We start from the raw sequence: 19,442 nt of genomic DNA, 5'->3' as shown, positions 1-19,442 counted from the left end.
CATAAGTTTGAAAAAATGAATTTATTACACCCCAAGCAACTGAAGAAAAATTGTAGGCACTAAGATCAGAGATGCATGGAAACAAATAGGATCCTTTGTTCACAAGTATTTGTGCTTTTCATTTGCTTATTGCATTTACACTTAACTGTCCCATTAGTTTGCTTGGTTATTAGTTATTAGTAATTAGGTTATTAGTTAGCTTGGGCATCCCTCAAGGGAAACTGCAAACTTTGAAATCGTGCATTCGTTCAGTTGTATTTATTGAGTGCTTACTTTGTGCAAAGCACCGTACCAGGTGCTTGGGAGAGGATAACAATAAACCGAAACATTCCCTGTCAACGTGCCTTTATTTAGCCTTTCTCCTTTCTTTCCGTCTGAGTTTTACGCACTGCTCTGAAGGACTTTGGATATAATGAACCACTCGGCTGGTGGTGGCCTGTAGCTCATTCAGGCCCTCGGAAAAGGTGGAAGAGGAAAAGGAGTCTCAAGGAAACAACGCTCCACCTTTCCATGGGGCTCACCGGAAAACAAGGAGGGGAATAGGCAGAGAGAGCCGTTAGCCGGAGATGCAATTTCGGTATCGTTTGCTACCTAATTTCATGGAAACGTAAAATCGGGAATTCACCTTCCATCTAACTTTAATCAGTAAAAAGCTGGGATAGGGATATGTTCTCTCACGCCCAGTGATTTTCTTTACCAAACTGAACCCAAGACAGCTGTTAAATCATGGTCAATTCGTTTTAGGTTCCTGGAATGCCAACAGGGATCACGGGGAGGAATGAGCCGATGTGCCGGTGGGATCTTGGCACGTAGGGCGTTGAGACTTTGGGACTCCGGACCATTTCATACCATCCCCTTCCAGAGAACTGGTCAAAGAGGCGTTCCCTGAGCTGAAAATAATTGCTGCCCCTACTGAAGAGCTAACGACAACAATATGCTCAGAGCCTAATGGCAGGCAGTTGTGTGAATCAAGAATGTCATCGGACAGAATTTACTTAATAATCTGTTAACTAGAACTGCGTCATAGCGGCAGTGAGACAGAAGATCAATTTCTGTGACTGAGTTCCACACATTCGGAATTAAGCGGGCAAGGTGAAATGTGGGTTAAATGTAGAATTTCTGGACTGTAGATAAATCAGCGGATTAATTAGTGAATGATTTGGATTTTAAGACTATTGCAAGGATATTGATTTTGGAATGATCTCCAGGGAAGAATCGTCACAGCTTGCTTTCTCCTCTGCGCCTAGTACAGTGCTTGACACATAGTAAGCAATTACCGGATACCATCATTCTAATCCATTTCCTTAAATGCCACCGATAAACAGACTTCATTTTCAGAGATGAAAATCCTTCCCCTTTTGATTGAAAACTGATCTACACGAAGAGGAGAGAAATCCACAGGATGGAGGGTCACTCTCAATCCGTACCCTTAAGGACGCCGTCTCTTAATCTCTACCGGCCCCACGAATTTGAAATCCTTCTCCTCTTCCTTAGAGCTTTTCTCTCCTCTTCTGTGACCTACACAGCCCCTGGAGCAGCGTGAAAAGTTGTCTCCGGCCCGACACACCACAATCTCGCACCGCAGGTAAACCACGTCGTAGTTGTCGAGGAAGCCGAAGGCGTTGAATTTGAACTGTGCCAAGTTCTTGCGGGGTGAGTGGAAACTGTTGTACGTGCGGTCCCTGATGCACCTAGGGAGAGAAGACCCACACGTCATCAACCAACGCTCTGAATCTCTACCAGCCCCACGGTCTTGAAATCCTTCTCCTCGTTCTCGGTTCTTGTCCGCCTCGCCAGGTGGGATCTGAACTGGAAGAGGGTTTCCGGGCCCAAGGTCAGATCCCTTTGGCTCCAACCTTCAGGGGACTCAAATGAGATGAGCCTTATTAAAGTCGCCTTGACTCGCTCCCATCTCCCCTCCCAGCCCCACACGCTAATGATGTACCTATCCAAAATTGTATTTATTCATACCAACGTCTCGTCTTCCCCTCCAGTCTGTGAGATCGCTGTGGGCGAGGGATGTGTCCGCTCTATCGTTATTTTGCACTCTACCGAGAGCTTAGTACAGTTCTTTGCCCACAGTAAGCACTTATTGACTGATGGACTGACTGAATATTAAATAACTACCCGAAACAGAGCAAGCAGGGGGCATATCTGGCCTGGGTAAGTGCGTTGGGAATTGGGGGAAGAAAACCCGCTTGGGAAATCCAAGCTCGCCCACTGCTTCTGCTCCTATTTCTGCTGGGGAACAGAAGGGTTAACACTGAGGTACCCTTGGGTGGGGAGGTTCCATAGAGAAGCAGCCGTGGCTCAGTGGGAAGAGCCCGGGCTTTGGAGTCAGAGGCCATCGGTTCAAATCCCGGCTCTGCCAATTGTCAGCTGTGTGACTTTGGGCAAGTCACTCAACTTCTCTGTGCCTCAGTGACCCCGTCTGGAAAATGGGGATGAAGACTGTGAGCCCGCCATGGGACAACCGGATCACCTTGTAACCTCCCCAGCGCTTAGAACAGTGCTTTGCACATAGTAAGCGCTTAGTAAATGCCATCATTATTATTATTATTATTGCCTAGGGGACCGTCTCCCCCAGATAAAAACAGCAAAACAGGTGGCATGCAAAGAGCTGAGGGTGTTTCAGACAATGCAGGAGTGATTAAATGCCATCATCATTATTATTATTATTGCCCAGGGGACCGTCTCCCCCAGATAAAAACAGCAAAACAGATGGCATGCAAAGAGCTGAGGGTGTCTCAGACAATGCAGGAGTGAGAAATCCCATCATTATTATTATTATTATTGCCCAGGGGACCGTCTCCCCCAGATAAAAACAGCAAAACAGATGGCATGCAAAGAGCTGAGGGTATCTCAGACAATGGAGAAGTGATTAAATGTCATCATTATATTATTATTATTATTATTATTATTATTATTATTATTATTATTACCCAGGGGACCGTCTCCCCCAGATAAAAACAGCAAAACAGATGGCATGCAAAGAGCTGAGGGTGTCTCAGACAATGCAGGAGTGGTAAATGCCATTATTCTTCTTCTTCTTCTTCTTCTTCTTCTTATTATTATTATTATTGCCCAAGGGACCATCTCCCCCAGATAAAAACAGCAAAAGAGATGGCATGCAAAGAGCAGAGGGTATCTCAGACAATGGAGGAGTGATTAAATGCCATCATCATTATTATTATCGTTATTATTATTATTGCCCAGGGGACCGTCTCCCCCAGATAAAAACAGCAAAACAGGTGGCAGGCAAAGAGCTGAGGGTGTCTCAGACAATGCAGGAGTGATAAATGCCATTATTATTACTATTATTATTACTATTATTATTATTATTATTGCCCAGGGGACCGTTTCCCCCAGATAAAAACAGCAAAACAGATGGCACACAAAGAGCTGAGGGTGTCACAGGCAATGCAGTAGTGATTAAATGCCATCATCATCATTGTTATTATTATTATTGCCCAGGGGGCCGTCTCCCCCAGATAAAAACAGCAAAACAGATGGCAGGCAAAGAGCTGAGGGTGTCTCAGACAATGCAGGAGTGAGAAATCCCATCATTATTATTATTATTATTGCCCAGGGGACCGTCTCCCCCAGATAAAAACAGCAAAACAGATGGCATGCAAAGAGCTGAGGGTATCTCAGACAATGGAGGAGTGATTAAATGCCATCATCATTATTATTATCGTTATTATTATTATTATTATTGCCCAGGGGACCGTCTCCCTCAGATAAAAACAGCAAAACAGATGGCATGCAAAGTGCTGAGGGTGTCTCAGACAATGCAGGAGTGAGAAATGCCATCATTATTATTATTACTATTATTATTATTATTATTGCCCAGGGGACCATCTCCCCCAGATAAAAACAGCAAAACAGATGGCATGCAAAGAGCTGAGGGTATCTCAGACAATGGAGGAGTGATTAAATGCCATCATCATTATTATTATCGTTATTATTATTATTATTATAATTGCCCAGGGGACCGTCTCCCCCAGATAAAACAGCAAAACAGATGGCATGCAAAGAGCTGAGGGTGTCTCAGACAATGCAGGAGTGATAAATGCCATTATGATTACTATTATTATTACTATTATTATTATTATTATTATTGCCCAGGGGACAGTCTCCCCCAGATAAAAACAGCAAAACAGATGGCATGCAAAGAGCTGAGGGTGTCTCAGACAATGCAGGAGTGATAAATGCCATTATTATTATTATTATTATTATTATTATTATTATTATTATTATTATTATTCTTGCCCAGGGGACCATCTCCCCCAGATAAAAACAGCAAAACAGGTGGCATGCAAAGAGCTGAGGGTGTCTCAGACAATGCAGGAGTGATAAATGCCATTATTATTACTATTATTATTATTACTATTATTATTATTATTGCCCAGGGACCATCTCCCCCAGATAAAAACAACAAAACAGATGGCATGCAAAGAGCTGAGGGTGTCTCAGACAATGGAGGAGTGATTAAATGCCATCATCATTATTATTATTATTATTGCCCAGGGGACCGTCTCCCCCAGATAAAAACAGCAAAACAGATGGCAGCTGAGGGTGTCTCAGACAATGCAGGAGTGATTAAATGCCATTATTATTATTATTATTATTATTATTATTGCCCAGGGGGCCGTCTCCCCCGATAAAAACAGCAAAACAGGTGGCATGCAAAGAGCTGAGGGTGTCTCAGACAATGCAGGAGTGATTAAATGCCATCATCATTACTATTATTATTATTGCCCAGGGGGCCGTCTCCCCCAGATAAAAACAGCAAAACAGATGGCAGCTGAGGGTGTCTCAGACAATGCAGGAGTGATTAAATGCCATTATTATTATTATTATTATTATTATTATTATTGCCCAGGGGGCCGTCTCCCCCGATAAAAACAGCAAAACAGGTGGCATGCAAAGAGCTGAGGGTGTCTCAGACAATGCAGGAGTGATTAAATGCCATCATCATTACTATTATTATTATTGCCCAGGGGGCCGTCTCCCCCAGATAAAAACAGCAAAACAGATGGCAGCTGAGGGTGTCTCAGACAATGCAGGAGTGATTAAATGCCATCATTATTATTATTATTATTATTGCCCAGGGGACCGTCTCCCCAGATAAAAATGGCAAAACAGATGGCATGCAAAGAGCTGAGGGGGTCTCAGACAATGCAGGAGTGATTCGCTGGTGCCAGTTGGAAACTGCCCAGATGCCTGGCTGCGATTTAAACCGCCCAGCTAAGAGCTGCCCTGTGGTCTCACGGTGATTGAACATATGCAGTGGCAAAGATGGTGATTTTTCGGTTGAAAGAGAGTCATTCGACAGGTCAGGCCAAGCACATAAAACACACAAGCACACGCTAAGGGCGGGAAGGGGAGTGATCCTCGTTGCTCGGCTCTCTGCGTCGCGATCTCGTGTACCGCGGGCAATAAGACGGTGATCCTGGCTGCGGTCTGCCTGGGGAACCCCGGCCATCAACACAACTCAGTTCACACCGCGCGTGTCTCTGGCCGACGGATAACTGCGGGGAGGATTCGTCGGCATTGGGAACTAAGAATTTGATCCGCTTCCCTGCCTCTATTGAAACCACGGGTGTCTGGAAGTGTTCTGACTGACAATATCTCTCCTGGGACAGACACCCTGCCCCACAGACAGAAACAGTTGTGGTTTTCTGGCAGTGGTTAGTTCTGTAGGAGAAAAAACCCTGATTGAATTTTCTCTGGACTGTGCGGAATCGATCGGTCGTATTTATTGAGCACTTACGGTGTGCAGGGCAGTGTACTAAACACTCAGGAGAATACAGTATAGCAGACACATTCCCCGCCCACAACGAGCTTACAGTGTGATAATAATAATGACGATGGCATTTATTAAGCGCTTACTCCGTGCAAAGCACTGTTCCAAGCGCTGGGGAGGTTACACGGTGATTAGGTTGTCCCATGCACAGTCTTAATCCCCATTTTATAGCAGAGGTAGAAGAGGGGGAGACACCCATTCACATAAATAAATGCTCTGGGGCTGAGATGGGGCGTGAATAAAGAGCAAATCAAGGCACGGCAGCAGGGAGTGGGAGAAAAGGAAATGAGGGTTTAGTCAGGGAAGGCCTCTTGGAGGAGATGTGCCTTCAGTGAGATTTTGGTGAGTAACTGTGTGGCGTATGTGAAGAGGGAGATGTAGGTGAGAGGTTGGCAGTGAGAGAGACAAGATTAAGATTCAGCGAGTCGGTTGGCATTAGAGGAATCAAGCGCGTGGGTTTTGTGTAGCAGGGAAGTCAGGTGGGAGGGGAACTGAACGCTTTAAAGGCGATGCTAAGGAGTTCCTGTTGGACGTGGAGGTGGATGGGCAACCTTTGGAGGGGCTCGAGGAGCGGGGAAACACGGACTGAATGTTTTTGTAGAAAACAGCGGAGTGAAGTGTGGACTGGAGCGGGGAGAGACAGGAAGCAGGGAAGTCAGCAAGGTGGCTGATGCGGAAATCAAGGCGGGATAGATAAGTGCCTGGATTAACACGGTAGCAGTTCGTCCCCAAATTCCGTCAGGTTTGTCTCCACAACCTTTCTCTCATGTCCTCTCCTGGCATGACTCTTTCCCCGGCCTCCTCACTAGTTTCCCTGCCTCAATTGCTTCCATTCAGTCGTATTTATTGAGCGCTTACTGTGTGCAGAGCACTGGACTAAGCGCTTGGGAAGTACAAGCTTCCCTTTCCAATCCATATTGCACCTCACCGATGGCTTCATTCTTCGAAAACCTGAACCCCCCTTCAAAACCCCCTTCCTCTCCGCGTCCCACAAAACCTTCCGGACACCCCTCTCCCTTCTACCTATCCACTCTCTTCTCCCATTATACCGCCCTGCGCGGAGTAGGCCCTCGCCGCAGGGTTGGACTGACGAGGATGTTGAAGGTGATGACGACGACGAAGCAGTGGCGAAAACACAGGGCTGGGAGCCAGAGGATCCGGCTTCCAATTCCGATCGTCACTTGCCTGCTTGGGTAAGTCACTTAACTTCACCGTGCCTCAGTTTCCTCAACTGCGAAATGGGGATTCGTTACCTGCTTATCTTCGTACTTGACTGGGAGCCCCATGTGGGCCAGGGACTCTGTCCTTCCCCATTATCTCGTAGTCGGGATTCAATTAATTGTATCCCCAATGCCCCAACTATCAATGTCTGTTTCCCCCTCTAATATATTATATTATATGATATATATATATCATTATAATAATGATAGTATTTATTAAGCGCTCACTCTGTGCAAAGCACCGTTCTAAGCGCTGGGGAAGATACAAGGTGATCGGGTTGTCCCACAGGGCGCTCACAGTCTTCATCCCCAATGTAGATTTGTTGTGGGCAGGGAACGTGTCTACCAGGTCTGTATTGGACTCTCCCAGCCCTCAGTACAGTGCTCAGCACACAGAAAGTGCTCAATAAATACAACCGATCGATTGAAAAACCCAGGCCAGATCCCGGCAGAGAAGCCGGCACCGTCCTGAACGGAGAGTCTTGTACCTCCAGGCTACAGGAAGGATAGCGTTTGGTCTCCTAATATTCCTAGAGACAGTTGGCACCCTATTGGCGTGAAAGAACGGGAATCCTCTATTCCTTCCGGAGCCCGCCTTTTAAAAAGCCCGGATGCTCCAGCAGATCCTTTCCCTCTCCTCAGTCTCGAAATAGTTGCACGTTTTTCTTACCCCTCCTGGATTAAGTAATACTTCACAGCCGCAAAATCCGCGGCGTCGGGAGTGACGAAACACGTGTCCACGGCGATGGCCAGGTTTGGATCGGGGGTGCGGAGGGTGGCTCGGAGGAAGACGTCTTTCCTTCGGCCAGCGTAGTAGTGTATCTGGCTCCCGGGCCCCTGGAAGGCCGGAGACTCATAGAATGAGATGGACACGTCGTAGCTGGCGCGCCCGATCGGCCGGCTTCTCCCCGGACCGTCGGCCGGGAACGCCGCGTCCCTCGGGGGGGCCTGGTCCACCTGGCAAGTGAAGTGCAGTTGTGGGACCTTTTGTCTCAAGATCATCTGACTGGGCGGGATCCTGTTTTTAATGGAGTTGGAATAGCTGGTCAGACCTTGCCTCTCCTGGTGAAAGAAGAAAAACACGAAGGAAATCAGTTACGACGAAGGACGCTACGCCTCACCCAAATGGGAAGGCCGGGAAAGTTGCCGGTCGGACGGGAGGCTCAGCTTGAGCCTGTAAGCTCCTTGTGGGCGGGGGCTATCATCATCATCATCATCATCAATCGTATTTATTGAGCGCTTACTGTGTGCAGAGCACTGTACTAAGCGCTTGGCAACATATAGAGACAGTCCCTACCCAATAGTGGGCTCACCGTCTAAAAGGGGGAGACAGAGAACGAAACCAAACATACTAACGAAATAAAATAAATAGAATCGATATGTACAAGTAAAATATGTGTGATGATAATGGCTATGTGTAATGATAATAATATTTGTCAAGCATTTACTCTATACCAAGCACTGGGCTGGGGTGGATACAAGATAATCCCGGTCCAGTGCGGGGCTCCGAGTCTAAGTGGGAAGAACAGGTACTGAATTCCCATTTTGCAGATGGGAAGCATGGAGAAGTTAAGTGACTTGTCCAAGGGCATATAGCAGGCAAGTGGCCACGGCAGGATTACAGCGCAGATCCTCGCTTTTTCTACTAATAATAAGTGACTTGAACAAGGGCATATAACAGGTAAGTGGCCATGGCAGGATTACAGCGCGGATCCTCGCTTTTTCTACTAATAATAAGTGACTTGAACAAGGGCATATAGCAGGTAAGTGGCCATGGCAGGATTACAGCACAGATCCTCGCTTTTTCTACTAATAATAAGTGACTTGAACAAGGGCATATAACAGGTAAGTGGCCATGGCAGAATTACAGTGCGGATCCTCGCTTTTTCTACTAATAATAAGTGACTTGTCCAAGGGCATATAGCAGGTAAGTGGCCACGGCAGAATTACAGTGCAGATCCTCGCTTTTTCTACTAATAATAAGTGACTTGTCCAAGGGCATACAGCAGGTAAGTGGCCACGGCAGGATTACAGCGCAGATCCTCGCCTTTTCTACTAATAATAACGCTAATAATAATAAAATATTAAGCGCTTACTATGTGCAAAGCACTGTTCTAATAATAATAATACTAATAATAATAATAATGGCATTTATTAAGCGCTTACTATGTGCAAAGCACTATTCTAAGTGCTGGGGAGGTTACAGGGTGATCCGGTTGTCCCACGGGGGGCTCCCAGTCTTCATCCCCATTTTCCAGATGAGGGAACTGAGGCCCAGAGAAGTGGAGTGACTTGCCCAAAGTCACACAGCTGACAAGTGGGGGGAGTCGGGATTTGAACCCATGACCTCTGACTCCAAAGCCCGGGTTCTTTCCACTGAGCCGCGCTACTTCTGTGGTTTTATTATTATAATATTGGTTAAATGCTTACTCTGTGTCAACCACTCTTCTAAGCCCTGGGGTAGTTACAAGTTAATTAGGTCACAGTCTAATAATAATAATGATGGTATTTATTAAGCGCTTGCTATATGCCCAGCACTGTTCTAAGATCTGGGGTAGATGCAAGGTGATAGAACAGTGCTTGGCACGTAGTAAGCGCTTAATACATGCCATCATTAATAAGGTTGTCCCATGTGGGTCTCCCAGACTTAATCCCCATTTTCCAGACGAGGTAACTGAGGCACAGAGAAGTCAAGTGACTTGCCCAGAGTCACAGAGCTGCTAAGTGGTGGAGCCGGGATTAGAACCCACGCCCTCTGACTCCCACGGTGCTCTTGCCAAAAGGCCACGCTGCTTCTCACATCTGAAGTAGGAAGGAGAACGGGCATCGAGTCCCCATTTTCCAGATGAGGCAACCGAGGCACGGAGAAGTTAAGCGATTTGTCCAAAGTCACGCTCAGGCAAGTGGCAGAGCTGGGTTAATAAACCCGGATCTTCCGGCTCCCGGGCTTATGATCTTCCCACTGTTGTCGTCCTTTCCACCGACTCTGTCCCAAGTGAGTACGGCGCACAGTGAGTGCTCAATAAATACCGCTTGTTTGATTGATTCATTGATAGGGAGATTAAAAGGTTTAATTTTTGCTATTGGCAGGCGCTTCTTATAACGTGGCTTGGGTTCGCCCAATGCCAGGTACTGTGAAGCTAATCTGACTTTAAGGACGGAAATCTTTTCATATGGCGCGTTCCCGGCGATTAACTTTTCCAGGCGGCTTGACAGAGCGACTATTTCCTATCACCAGTGGCCCGAGGCTCAATTTTGTCACCGCTAGAGAAGATGGGGCGAGGCGTGGGTACATGTTGCCAACTTGTGCTTCCCAAGCGCTTAGTACAGCGCTCTGCACACGGTAAGCGCTCAATAAATACTACTGGACGAATTGGCTGCAGAGTAGGACTCCCCCCCGCCGCAGGGACCCCCGGAGACCATCCATTGACCCCCAATTTTCTAGGTGATGAAAACCTTTCTCGGGTCTGCCCTTAGGCAGATTTCCCCTCCGATCGGATTCCATCGGGTGCAACCAATCAGAATAATAATAATAATAATAATAATAATAATAATAATAATAATAATAAAATAATGACAGCTTTTGTTAAGCGCTTACTATGTGCCAAGCACTGTTCTAAGCGCTGGGGGGTTACGAGGTTGTCCCACGTGGCTCAGTGGAAAGAGCCCGGGCTTTGGAGTCAGAGGTCACGGGTTCAAATCCCGGCTCCACCACTTGTCAGCTGGGTGACTTTGGGCAAGTCACTTCACTTCTCTGGGCCTCAGTTACCTCATCTGGAAAATGGGGATGAAGACTGGGAGCCCCCCCATGGGACAACCTGATCACCTTGTAACCTCCCTAGTGCTTAGAACAGTGCCTGGCACATAGTAAGCGCTTAATAAACGCTATCATTATTATTATTATTATTATGAGGCTACCAGTCTTCATCCCCATCTTCCAGATGAGGGAACTGAGGCCCAGAGAAGCGAAGTGACTGGCCCCCAGTCGCCCAGCTGACGAGCGGCGGGGCCGGGATTCGAACCCACGACCTCCGACTCCCAAGGCGGGCTTTTCCCACCGAGGCACGCTGCTTCTCTAAAAGCCATTAAGGGCATGGAGACTAATTAGAGGAAGGGACGAGGTGAGCACTCAACTGGCCGACTTTTCCACCGGGCAGATCCTGCCTTAGGGAAACAATTAGAGGAAAGGGCAGGAGAGGCGGATCGTAAATCAAAGATCATATTAATCTATTTATTTATTTTTCTTGTACATATCTATTCTATTTATTTTATTTTATTTTGTTAATATGTTTGGTTTTGTTCTCTGTCTCCCCCTTCTAGACTGTGAGCCCACTGTTGGGTATGTGTTGCCAACCAGCGCTCTGCACACAGTAAGCGCTCAATAAATACGATTGATTGATTGATTGATTCCCAAGCGCTTAGTACAGTGCTCTGCACACAGTAAGCGCTCAATCATCATCATCATCAATCGTATTTATTGAGCGCTTACTATGTGCAGAGCACTGTACTAAGCGCTTGGGAAGTACAAGTTGGCAACATATAGAGACAGTCCCTACCCAACAGTGGGCTCACAGTCTAAAAGATAAATACGATTGATTGATTGATTGATTCCCAAGCGCTTAGTACAGTGCTCTGCACACAGTAAGCGCTCAATAAATATGATTGATTGATTCCCAAGCGCTTAGTACAGTGCTCCGCACACAGTAAGCGCTCAATAAATATGATTGATTGATTCCCAAGCACTTAGTACAGTGCTCCGCACACAGTAAGTGCTCAATAAATACGATTGATTGATTGATTGATAGAGAGGCAGTGTGGCTCAGTGGATGAATCAATCAGTCAATCAGTCGTATTTACTGAGCGCTTACTGTGTGCAGAGCACTGTACTAAGCGCTTGGGAAGTCCACGTCAGCAACTTATAGAGACGGTCCCTACCCGACAACGGGCTCACAGTGTAGTAGGGGGAGACAGACGACGAAACACGTGGACGGGCGTCGAGTCGTCAGAACGGAAAGAATTGAGGCAAAATGCACATTCTTAACAAAATAAATAGAATAATCAATATGTACGAGTAAAATAAATAGAGTAATAAATCCGTCCAAACATATATACAGGTGCTGTGGGGAGAACGTCTATATTTTGGCAAACTTCAGCAAATTCATTCATTCATCGATCGTCTTTATTGAGCGCTTACTGTGTGCAGAGCACTGTACTAAGCGCTTGGGAATCAATCAATCAATCGTATTTATTGAGCGCTTACTGTGTGCGGAACACTGTACTAAGCGCTTGGGAAGTCCAAGTCGGCAACATAGAGAGACGGTCCCTACCCGACAGTGGGCTCACGGTCTAGTAGATGTCCTGTTTGGGTCAGATACCCTCATCTGCCTAGTCTGGTTCCAACTCGTACTTCCCAAGCGCTTAGTACAGTGCTCTGCACACAGTAAGCGCTCAATAAATACGATTGATTGATTGACTGTGAGCCCACTATTGGGTAGGGACTGTCTCTGTATGTTACCAACTTGTACTTCCCAAGGGCTTAGTACAGTGCTCTGCATTCATTCGTTCATTCAGTCGTATTTATTGAGCGCTTACTGTGTGCAGAGCACTGGACTAAGCGCTCAATAAATACGATTGAATGAATGAGTGAATGGTCTTATCAGCAGCGTGGCTCAGCGGAAAGAGCCCGGGCTTTGGAGTCAGAGGTCATGAGTTCAAATCCCGGCTCCGCCACTTGTCACCTGTGTGACCTTGGGCAAGTCACTTCACTTCGTGCCTCAGTTCCCTCATCTGTAAAATGGGGATGAAGACTGTGAGCCCCACATGGGGCAACCTGGTCACCTTGTAACCTCCCCAGCGCTTAGAACAGTGCTTTGCACATAGTAAGCACTTAATAAATGCCATTATTATCCTTCTAGACTGTGAGCCCACTGTTGGGTAGGGACTGTCTCTATATGTTGCCAACTTGGACTTCCCAAGCGCTCAGTCCAGTGCTCTGCACACAGTAAGCGCTCAATAAATGCGATTGATTGATTGACTGTCTATGTTGCCAACTTGGATTTCCCAAGCGCTCAGTCCAGTGCTCTGCACACAGTACACGCTCAATAAATACGATTGATTGGTTGATTGATTGATTGATTGATTGACCGTCTCTCTATGTTGCCAACTTGGACTTCCCAAGCGCTCAGCCCAGTGCTCTGCACACAGTAAGCGCTCAATAAATACGATTGATTGGTGGATTGATTGACCGTCTCTCTATGTTGCCAACTTGGACTTCCCAAGCGCCCAGTCCAGTGCTCTGCACACAGTAAGCGCTCAATAAATATGATTGATTGATTGATTTATTAACCATCTATGTTGCCAACTTGTACTTCCCAAGTGCTCAGTCCAGTGCTCTGCACACAGTAAGTGCTCAATAAAGCCGATTGATTGATTGATTGACCGTCTCTATATGTTGCCAACTTGGACTTCCCAAGCGCTCAGTCCAGTGCTCTGCACACAGTAAGTGCTCAATAAATACGATTGATTGATTGATTGACCGTCTCTCTATGTTGCCAACTTGGACTTCCCAAGCACTCAGTCCAGTGCTCTGCACACAGTAAGCGCTCAATAAATACGATTGATTGATTGATTGACCGTCTCTATATGTTGCCAACTTGGACTTCCCAAGCGCTCAGTCCAGTGCTCTGCACACAGTAAGCGCTCAATAAATACGATTGATTGATGGATTGATTGACCGTCTCTCCATGTTGCCAACTTGGACCTCCCAAGCGCTCAGCCCAGTGCCCTGCACACCGTAAGCGCTCACTACATACGAGTGAGTGAAGCGAATGACCGGCTTACCTGCTTGACGGTACCACAGTGCCCGTAGGGTATGTTGAAAACCACGTAGCCCTTGGTGACCGTGGGCCTACAGGCCGCGTCGTTCAAATGGACGTCCCACGAAGAGTAGCCCAGCTTTCGGAGGTAACCTCTGTCGATGACGGCGTGGATGCCGTGAGGCAAGCAAGACAGCTGGGCTGGAGGAAGCGAAAGAGGCGGGAGGGGAGATGACCTGTGTAGACGCCCACCTGGGACTGACTTCGGAGACGGCCCCCGTAGTCGGCCGGTTCGTTCAACCGTGTTTATTGAGCGCTTACTGGGTGCGGAGCGCTTGGGATGGACAAGTCAGCGACATAGAGAGGCGGTCCCTACCCAACGGCGGGCTCACAGGCTAGGAGGGGCGGACATTCATTCATTCATTCATTCATTCATTCGTTCGTTCGTTCATTCATTCAACCGTGTTTATTGAGCGCTTACTGGGTGCAGAGCGCTTGGGATGTACAAGTCGGCAACATAGACAGACGGTCCCTACCCAACAGTGGGCTCACAGGTTAGAAGGGGGAGACGGAGGACCAAACAAAACATATTAACAGAATAAAATTCATTCATTCATTCATTCAATCATCATCATCATCAATCAATCGTATTTCTTGAGCGCTTACTGTGTGCAGAGCACTGGACTAAGCGCTTGGGAAGTACAAGTTGGTAGCATATAGAGACGGTCCCTACCCAGCAGTGGGCTCACAGTCTAAAAGGGGGAGGCAGAGAACAAAGCCAAACATACTAACAAAATAAAATAAATAGAATAGATATGCACAAGTAAAATAAATAGAGTAATAAATATGTACATACATATATACATACATATATATATACATATAATACAATCGTATTTATGGAGCGCTTACTGTGTGCAGAGCACTGTACTAAGCACTTGGGAAGTACAAGTTGGCAACATAGAGAGACAGTCCCGACCCAACAGCGGGCTCACAGGCTAGGAGGGGCAGACATTCATTCATTCATGCAGTCAGTCAGTAGTATTTATTGAGCACTTGCTGTGTGCAGAGCACTGTACTAAGCACTCGGGAAGTCCAAGTTGGCAACATCTAGAGACAGTCCCTACCCAACAGTGGGCTCACAGGCTAGAAGCGGGAGACAGAGAACCAAACAAAACATATTAACAGAATAAAATTCATTCATTCAATCATCATCATCATCATCAATCATATTTCTTGAGCGCTTACTGTGTGCAGAACACTGGACTAAGCGCTTGGGGAGTACAAGTTGGTAACATAGAGAGACAGTCCCTACCCAGCAGTGGGCTCACAGTCTAAAAGGGGGAGCCAGAGAACAAAACCAAACATACTAACAAAATAAAATAAATGGAATAGATATGTACAAGTAAAATAAATAAATAGAGTAATAAATATGTACAAACATATATACATATATATATATGCATATAATACAATTGTATTTATGGAGCGCTGTGTGCAGAGCACTGGACTAAGCGCTTGGGAAGTCCAAGTTGGCAACATAGAGAGATGGTCCCTCCCCAACAGCGGGCTCACAGGCTAGAAGGGGCAGACATTCATTCATTCAGTCATTCATTCAGTCAGTCAGTCGTATTTATTGAGCACTTATTGTGGGCAGAGCACTGTACTAAGCGCTTGGGAAGTACAATTTGGCAACATAGAGAGACGGTCCCTACCCAACAGTGGGCTCACAGGCTAGAAGGGGGAGACAGACAACAGAACAAAACATATCAACAGAATAAAATTCATTCATTCAATCGTATTTATTGAGCACTTACTGTGTGCAGAGCACTGTACTAAGCGCTTGGGAAGTACAAGTTGGCAACATAGAGAGACGGTCTCTTGCCCAGCAGCGGGCTCACAGGCTAGAAGGGGGAGACAGACAACAAAACAAAACATATTAACAAAATGTGCCAAGCACACCTCAAATGGTTGGGGTAGAAACAAGATCATTCATTCAATCAATCAATCAATCAATCGTACTTACTGAGCGCTTACTGTGTGCAGAGCACTGTACTAAGCGCTTGGGAAGCCCAAGTTGGCAACATAGAGAGGCGGTCCCTACCCAACAGCGGGCTCACAGGCTAGAAGGGGCAGACATTCATTCATTCAGTCAGTCAGTCGTATTTATTGAGCGCTTAATGTGTGCAGAGCACTGTACTAACCGCTTGGGAAGCCCAAGTTGGCAACATAGAGAGACGGTCCCTACCCAACAGCGAGCTCACAGTCTAGAAGGGGGAGACAGACATCAAAACAAAACATAGTAACAAAATAAAATAAATAGAATAGTAAATATGTACAAAGATGCCCTCTGAGCATAAATCGAGCAAAATCCAACAGCGTCTCAGAAGGAATTTTTAATCATTTCAAATCAGGGAAAAAAGCCAAAGGAGGAACAGGACATTAAGCTCCTGGGTATCTTAAAGGTGATGGGGAAATGAGAAGGAGGAAGAGAGTATTCATTCATTCAGTCAGTCAGTCATATTTATTGAGCACTTACTGTGTGCAGAGCACTGTACTAAGCGCTTGGGAAGTCCAAGTTGGCAACATATAGCACACTTCAAATTGTTGGGGTAGAAACAAGATCATTCATTCGTTCAGTCGCATTTATTGAGCGCTTATTGGGAGCCCCTCGAGGGACAGGGTCTGTGTCTAACTCCCACTTAAATCGTTCCCAGTGCTTAGCACAGTGCTCTGCACCCTGAAAGGATTTAAGACATACTGTCACTGCTACTGCTCTTGGAAGATTGCAGAAATGCAAGATGAGCACACAGCTCAAAACAAATCCTTAAAAATCCCCGGGAAGCCGAATTCATATTCTTCCCGATTGGGAGGGATGGAGGCGGCTATTGATGATAACAATTATGGTATTTAATAATAATAATAGTGATTCATTCATTCAGTCGTATTTATTGAGTGCTTACTGTGTGCAGAGCACTGGACTAAGCGCTCGGGAAGTACAAGTTGGCAACATATGGTGGCATTTATTAAGCGCTTCCTATGTGCAAAGCACTGTTCTAAGTGCTGGGGAGGTTACAAGGTGATCAGAGAAGCAGCGTGGCTCAGTGGAAAGAGCCCGGGCTTTGGAGTCAGAGGTCATGGGTTCAAATCCCGACTCCGTCAACTGTCAGCTGCGTGACTTTGGGCAAGTCGCTTCACTTCTCTGTGCCTCAGTTACCTCATTTGTCAAATGGGGATGAAGACTGTGAGCCCCCCATGGGCCAACCTGATCACCTGGTAACCTCCCCAGCGCTTAGAACAGTGCTTTGCACATAGTAAGCGCTTAATAAATGCCATCATTATTATTATTACCAGGTTATCCCATGGGGGGCTCCCAGTCTTAATCCCCATTTTACAGATGAGGGAACTGAGGCCCAGAGAAGTGAAGTGACTTGCCCAAAGTCACACAGCTGACAATCGGAGGAGCTGAGATTGGAACCCATGACCTCTGACTCCAGAGCCCGGGCTCTTTCCACTGAGCCACGCTGCTTCTCTATTTGTTAAGCACTTACTATGTGCCAGACACCGTACTACCATATAACTGCTTCTCTCGCTTCATTCCACTTTCTCTCAAAAGACATAGGACCTATAGATAATAATAGTAATAATGATAATAATAATAGTGGTATTTGTTAAGTGCTTTCTATGTTCATTCATTCAATTGTATTTATTGAGCACTTACTGTGTGCAGAGCACTGTACTAAGCGCTTGGGAGGTCCAAGTTGGCAACATATAGAGACGGTCCCTACCCAACAACGGGCTCACAGTCTAGAAGGGGGAGACAGACAACAAAACAAAATATATTAACAAAACGTGTCAAGTACACTTCAAAGTGTTGGGGTAGAAACAAAATCATTCATTCGTTCAGTCGCATTTATTGAGCGCTTCCTGTGTGCAGAGCACTGTACTAAGCGCTTGGGAAGTCCAAGTTGGCAACATATAGAGACGGTCCCTACCCAACAACGGGCTCACAGTCTAGAAGGGGGAGACAGACAACAAAATATATTAACAAAACGTGTCAAGTACACTTCAAAGTGTTGGGGTGGAAACAAAATCATTCATTCAGTCGCATTTGTTGGGCGCTTACTGTGTGCAGAGCACTGTACTAAGTGCTTGGGAAGTAAAAAGTTGGCAAGATAATCAAGTCAGTCACAGTCCCTGTCCCACATGGGGCTCATAGTCTAAGTTAGAAGGCGAACATGTATTGGATCCCCAATTTGCAGATGAGGAAACTGAGTCACGGAGAAGTCAAGTGACCTTCCGAACATCACACAGCAGGCAAGTGTGAACGTTCAGAGTTGCAAATCCATTAGGCGGTCACAGTTACCTCAAACAGCCCATCTCCTGGGTCCTGGGAGGGGTTTCGGATTAAAAAACAAAACAAAGCGTCTTTTTCCTGAAACATTTTCTAACCTGCATGGCACCCTGCCTCCTCCCATCCCTCTTCTAGGCTATTCATTCATTCAATCGGATTTATTGAGCGCTTACTGTGTGCAGAGCACTGTACTAAGCGCTTGGGTTTAGAGTGTACATCTCCTAAAGATTCATCTCTGCTTCTCTGCCGTTTCTCCTCCTCACCCCCTTGGTTGCTCCCCGCACTGATGTCCTCAAAAGCCTGGACAGAAACAACATTTACCATTTCCTTTGGGTATGGCCGAGTCAGCTGCAACTGTTGATGAGAAAAAGATAAAAGAGAATTATCTCCTTTACCAAGTCATTTGAACTGTGGGCAAATCCGTGCCCCAAATTCTCAGGTGGTGGTTAAAAGGAGCAAATCAGAAAATGGGGCTACGTAGCGTGTATTTTGGCTTGCATGATATCAGATATCCTGAAGTAGGGACTTAGAATTCCTCTTGACCACACAACAATTGGAGTCCAGAACAGTCTACAGTGAAAAAAACCACTCGATCCTGGTTTTCATTTGAAACTGCACCTTATATTTGACATTTTGAAGAGCAAAAAGTACCTCCTGTGAAAAGGATTAAGCCAAATTGATTGCAAGCGGGACTCCCTTATGGCGTACATTAGAGCTTCCACTGGGATGAGAGCCCGCGGAGCTTGTGTGCCTTGGATTTACACACGGAAAAATCCCCTAATCCCTAAGCCAAAAAGGAAAACTGAATTACCATTTAGAGTGAATGATCCAGTTGTCTTTGAATGGGCTGAAAAGGCAACAGATCATTATTAACATTATCATGGTCATTATTAACATTATCATGGTTATTATGGTATTTATTGATGACAGATAAACCACATTTTAGAGAAGTCATAATTGACTCAGACACAGATTTATGATGCATTCATTTTCCCTACAACATGAGGGTTACATTATAGATGAACCCCACATTAAGGAAAACTCCAACATTCATTCATTCATTCAATTGTATTTATTGAGCGCTTACTGTGTGCAGAGCACTGTACTAAGCGCTTGGGAAGTACAAGTTGACAACACAACACTGCTGTTTGAATGCACACAACTCTACTTCGGTACATATCCGAGCTTCCACTGGGATGAGAGCCCACGGAGCTTGTGTGCCTTGGATTTACACATGGAAAAAT

General features: G+C 46.0%; 1 protein-coding gene across 1 annotated transcript in view; it reads right to left on the bottom strand.

Moving 5' to 3' along the window:
- Window positions 1–644: 644 nt before the first annotated feature.
- DMBT1 (deleted in malignant brain tumors 1) overlaps window positions 645–19,442 on the bottom strand; it is a 160,769-nt gene continuing 141,971 nt past the window's right edge. The window contains 5 exon segments of the mRNA XM_038758605.1: window positions 645–1,691; window positions 7,700–8,091; window positions 13,870–14,045; window positions 18,520–18,552; window positions 19,010–19,045. Coding sequence (XP_038614533.1) covers window positions 1,430–1,691; window positions 7,700–8,091; window positions 13,870–14,045; window positions 18,520–18,552; window positions 19,010–19,045 — 899 coding nt within the window. The 3' untranslated portion in view covers window positions 645–1,429.

This window comes from Tachyglossus aculeatus, chromosome 16 (genome assembly GCF_015852505.1).
Source record: "Tachyglossus aculeatus isolate mTacAcu1 chromosome 16, mTacAcu1.pri, whole genome shotgun sequence".
Lineage (NCBI taxonomy): Eukaryota > Metazoa > Chordata > Mammalia > Monotremata > Tachyglossidae > Tachyglossus > Tachyglossus aculeatus.
Note: the sequence above shows the minus strand (reverse complement) of the source record. Positions and strands in the feature narration are given on the sequence as shown.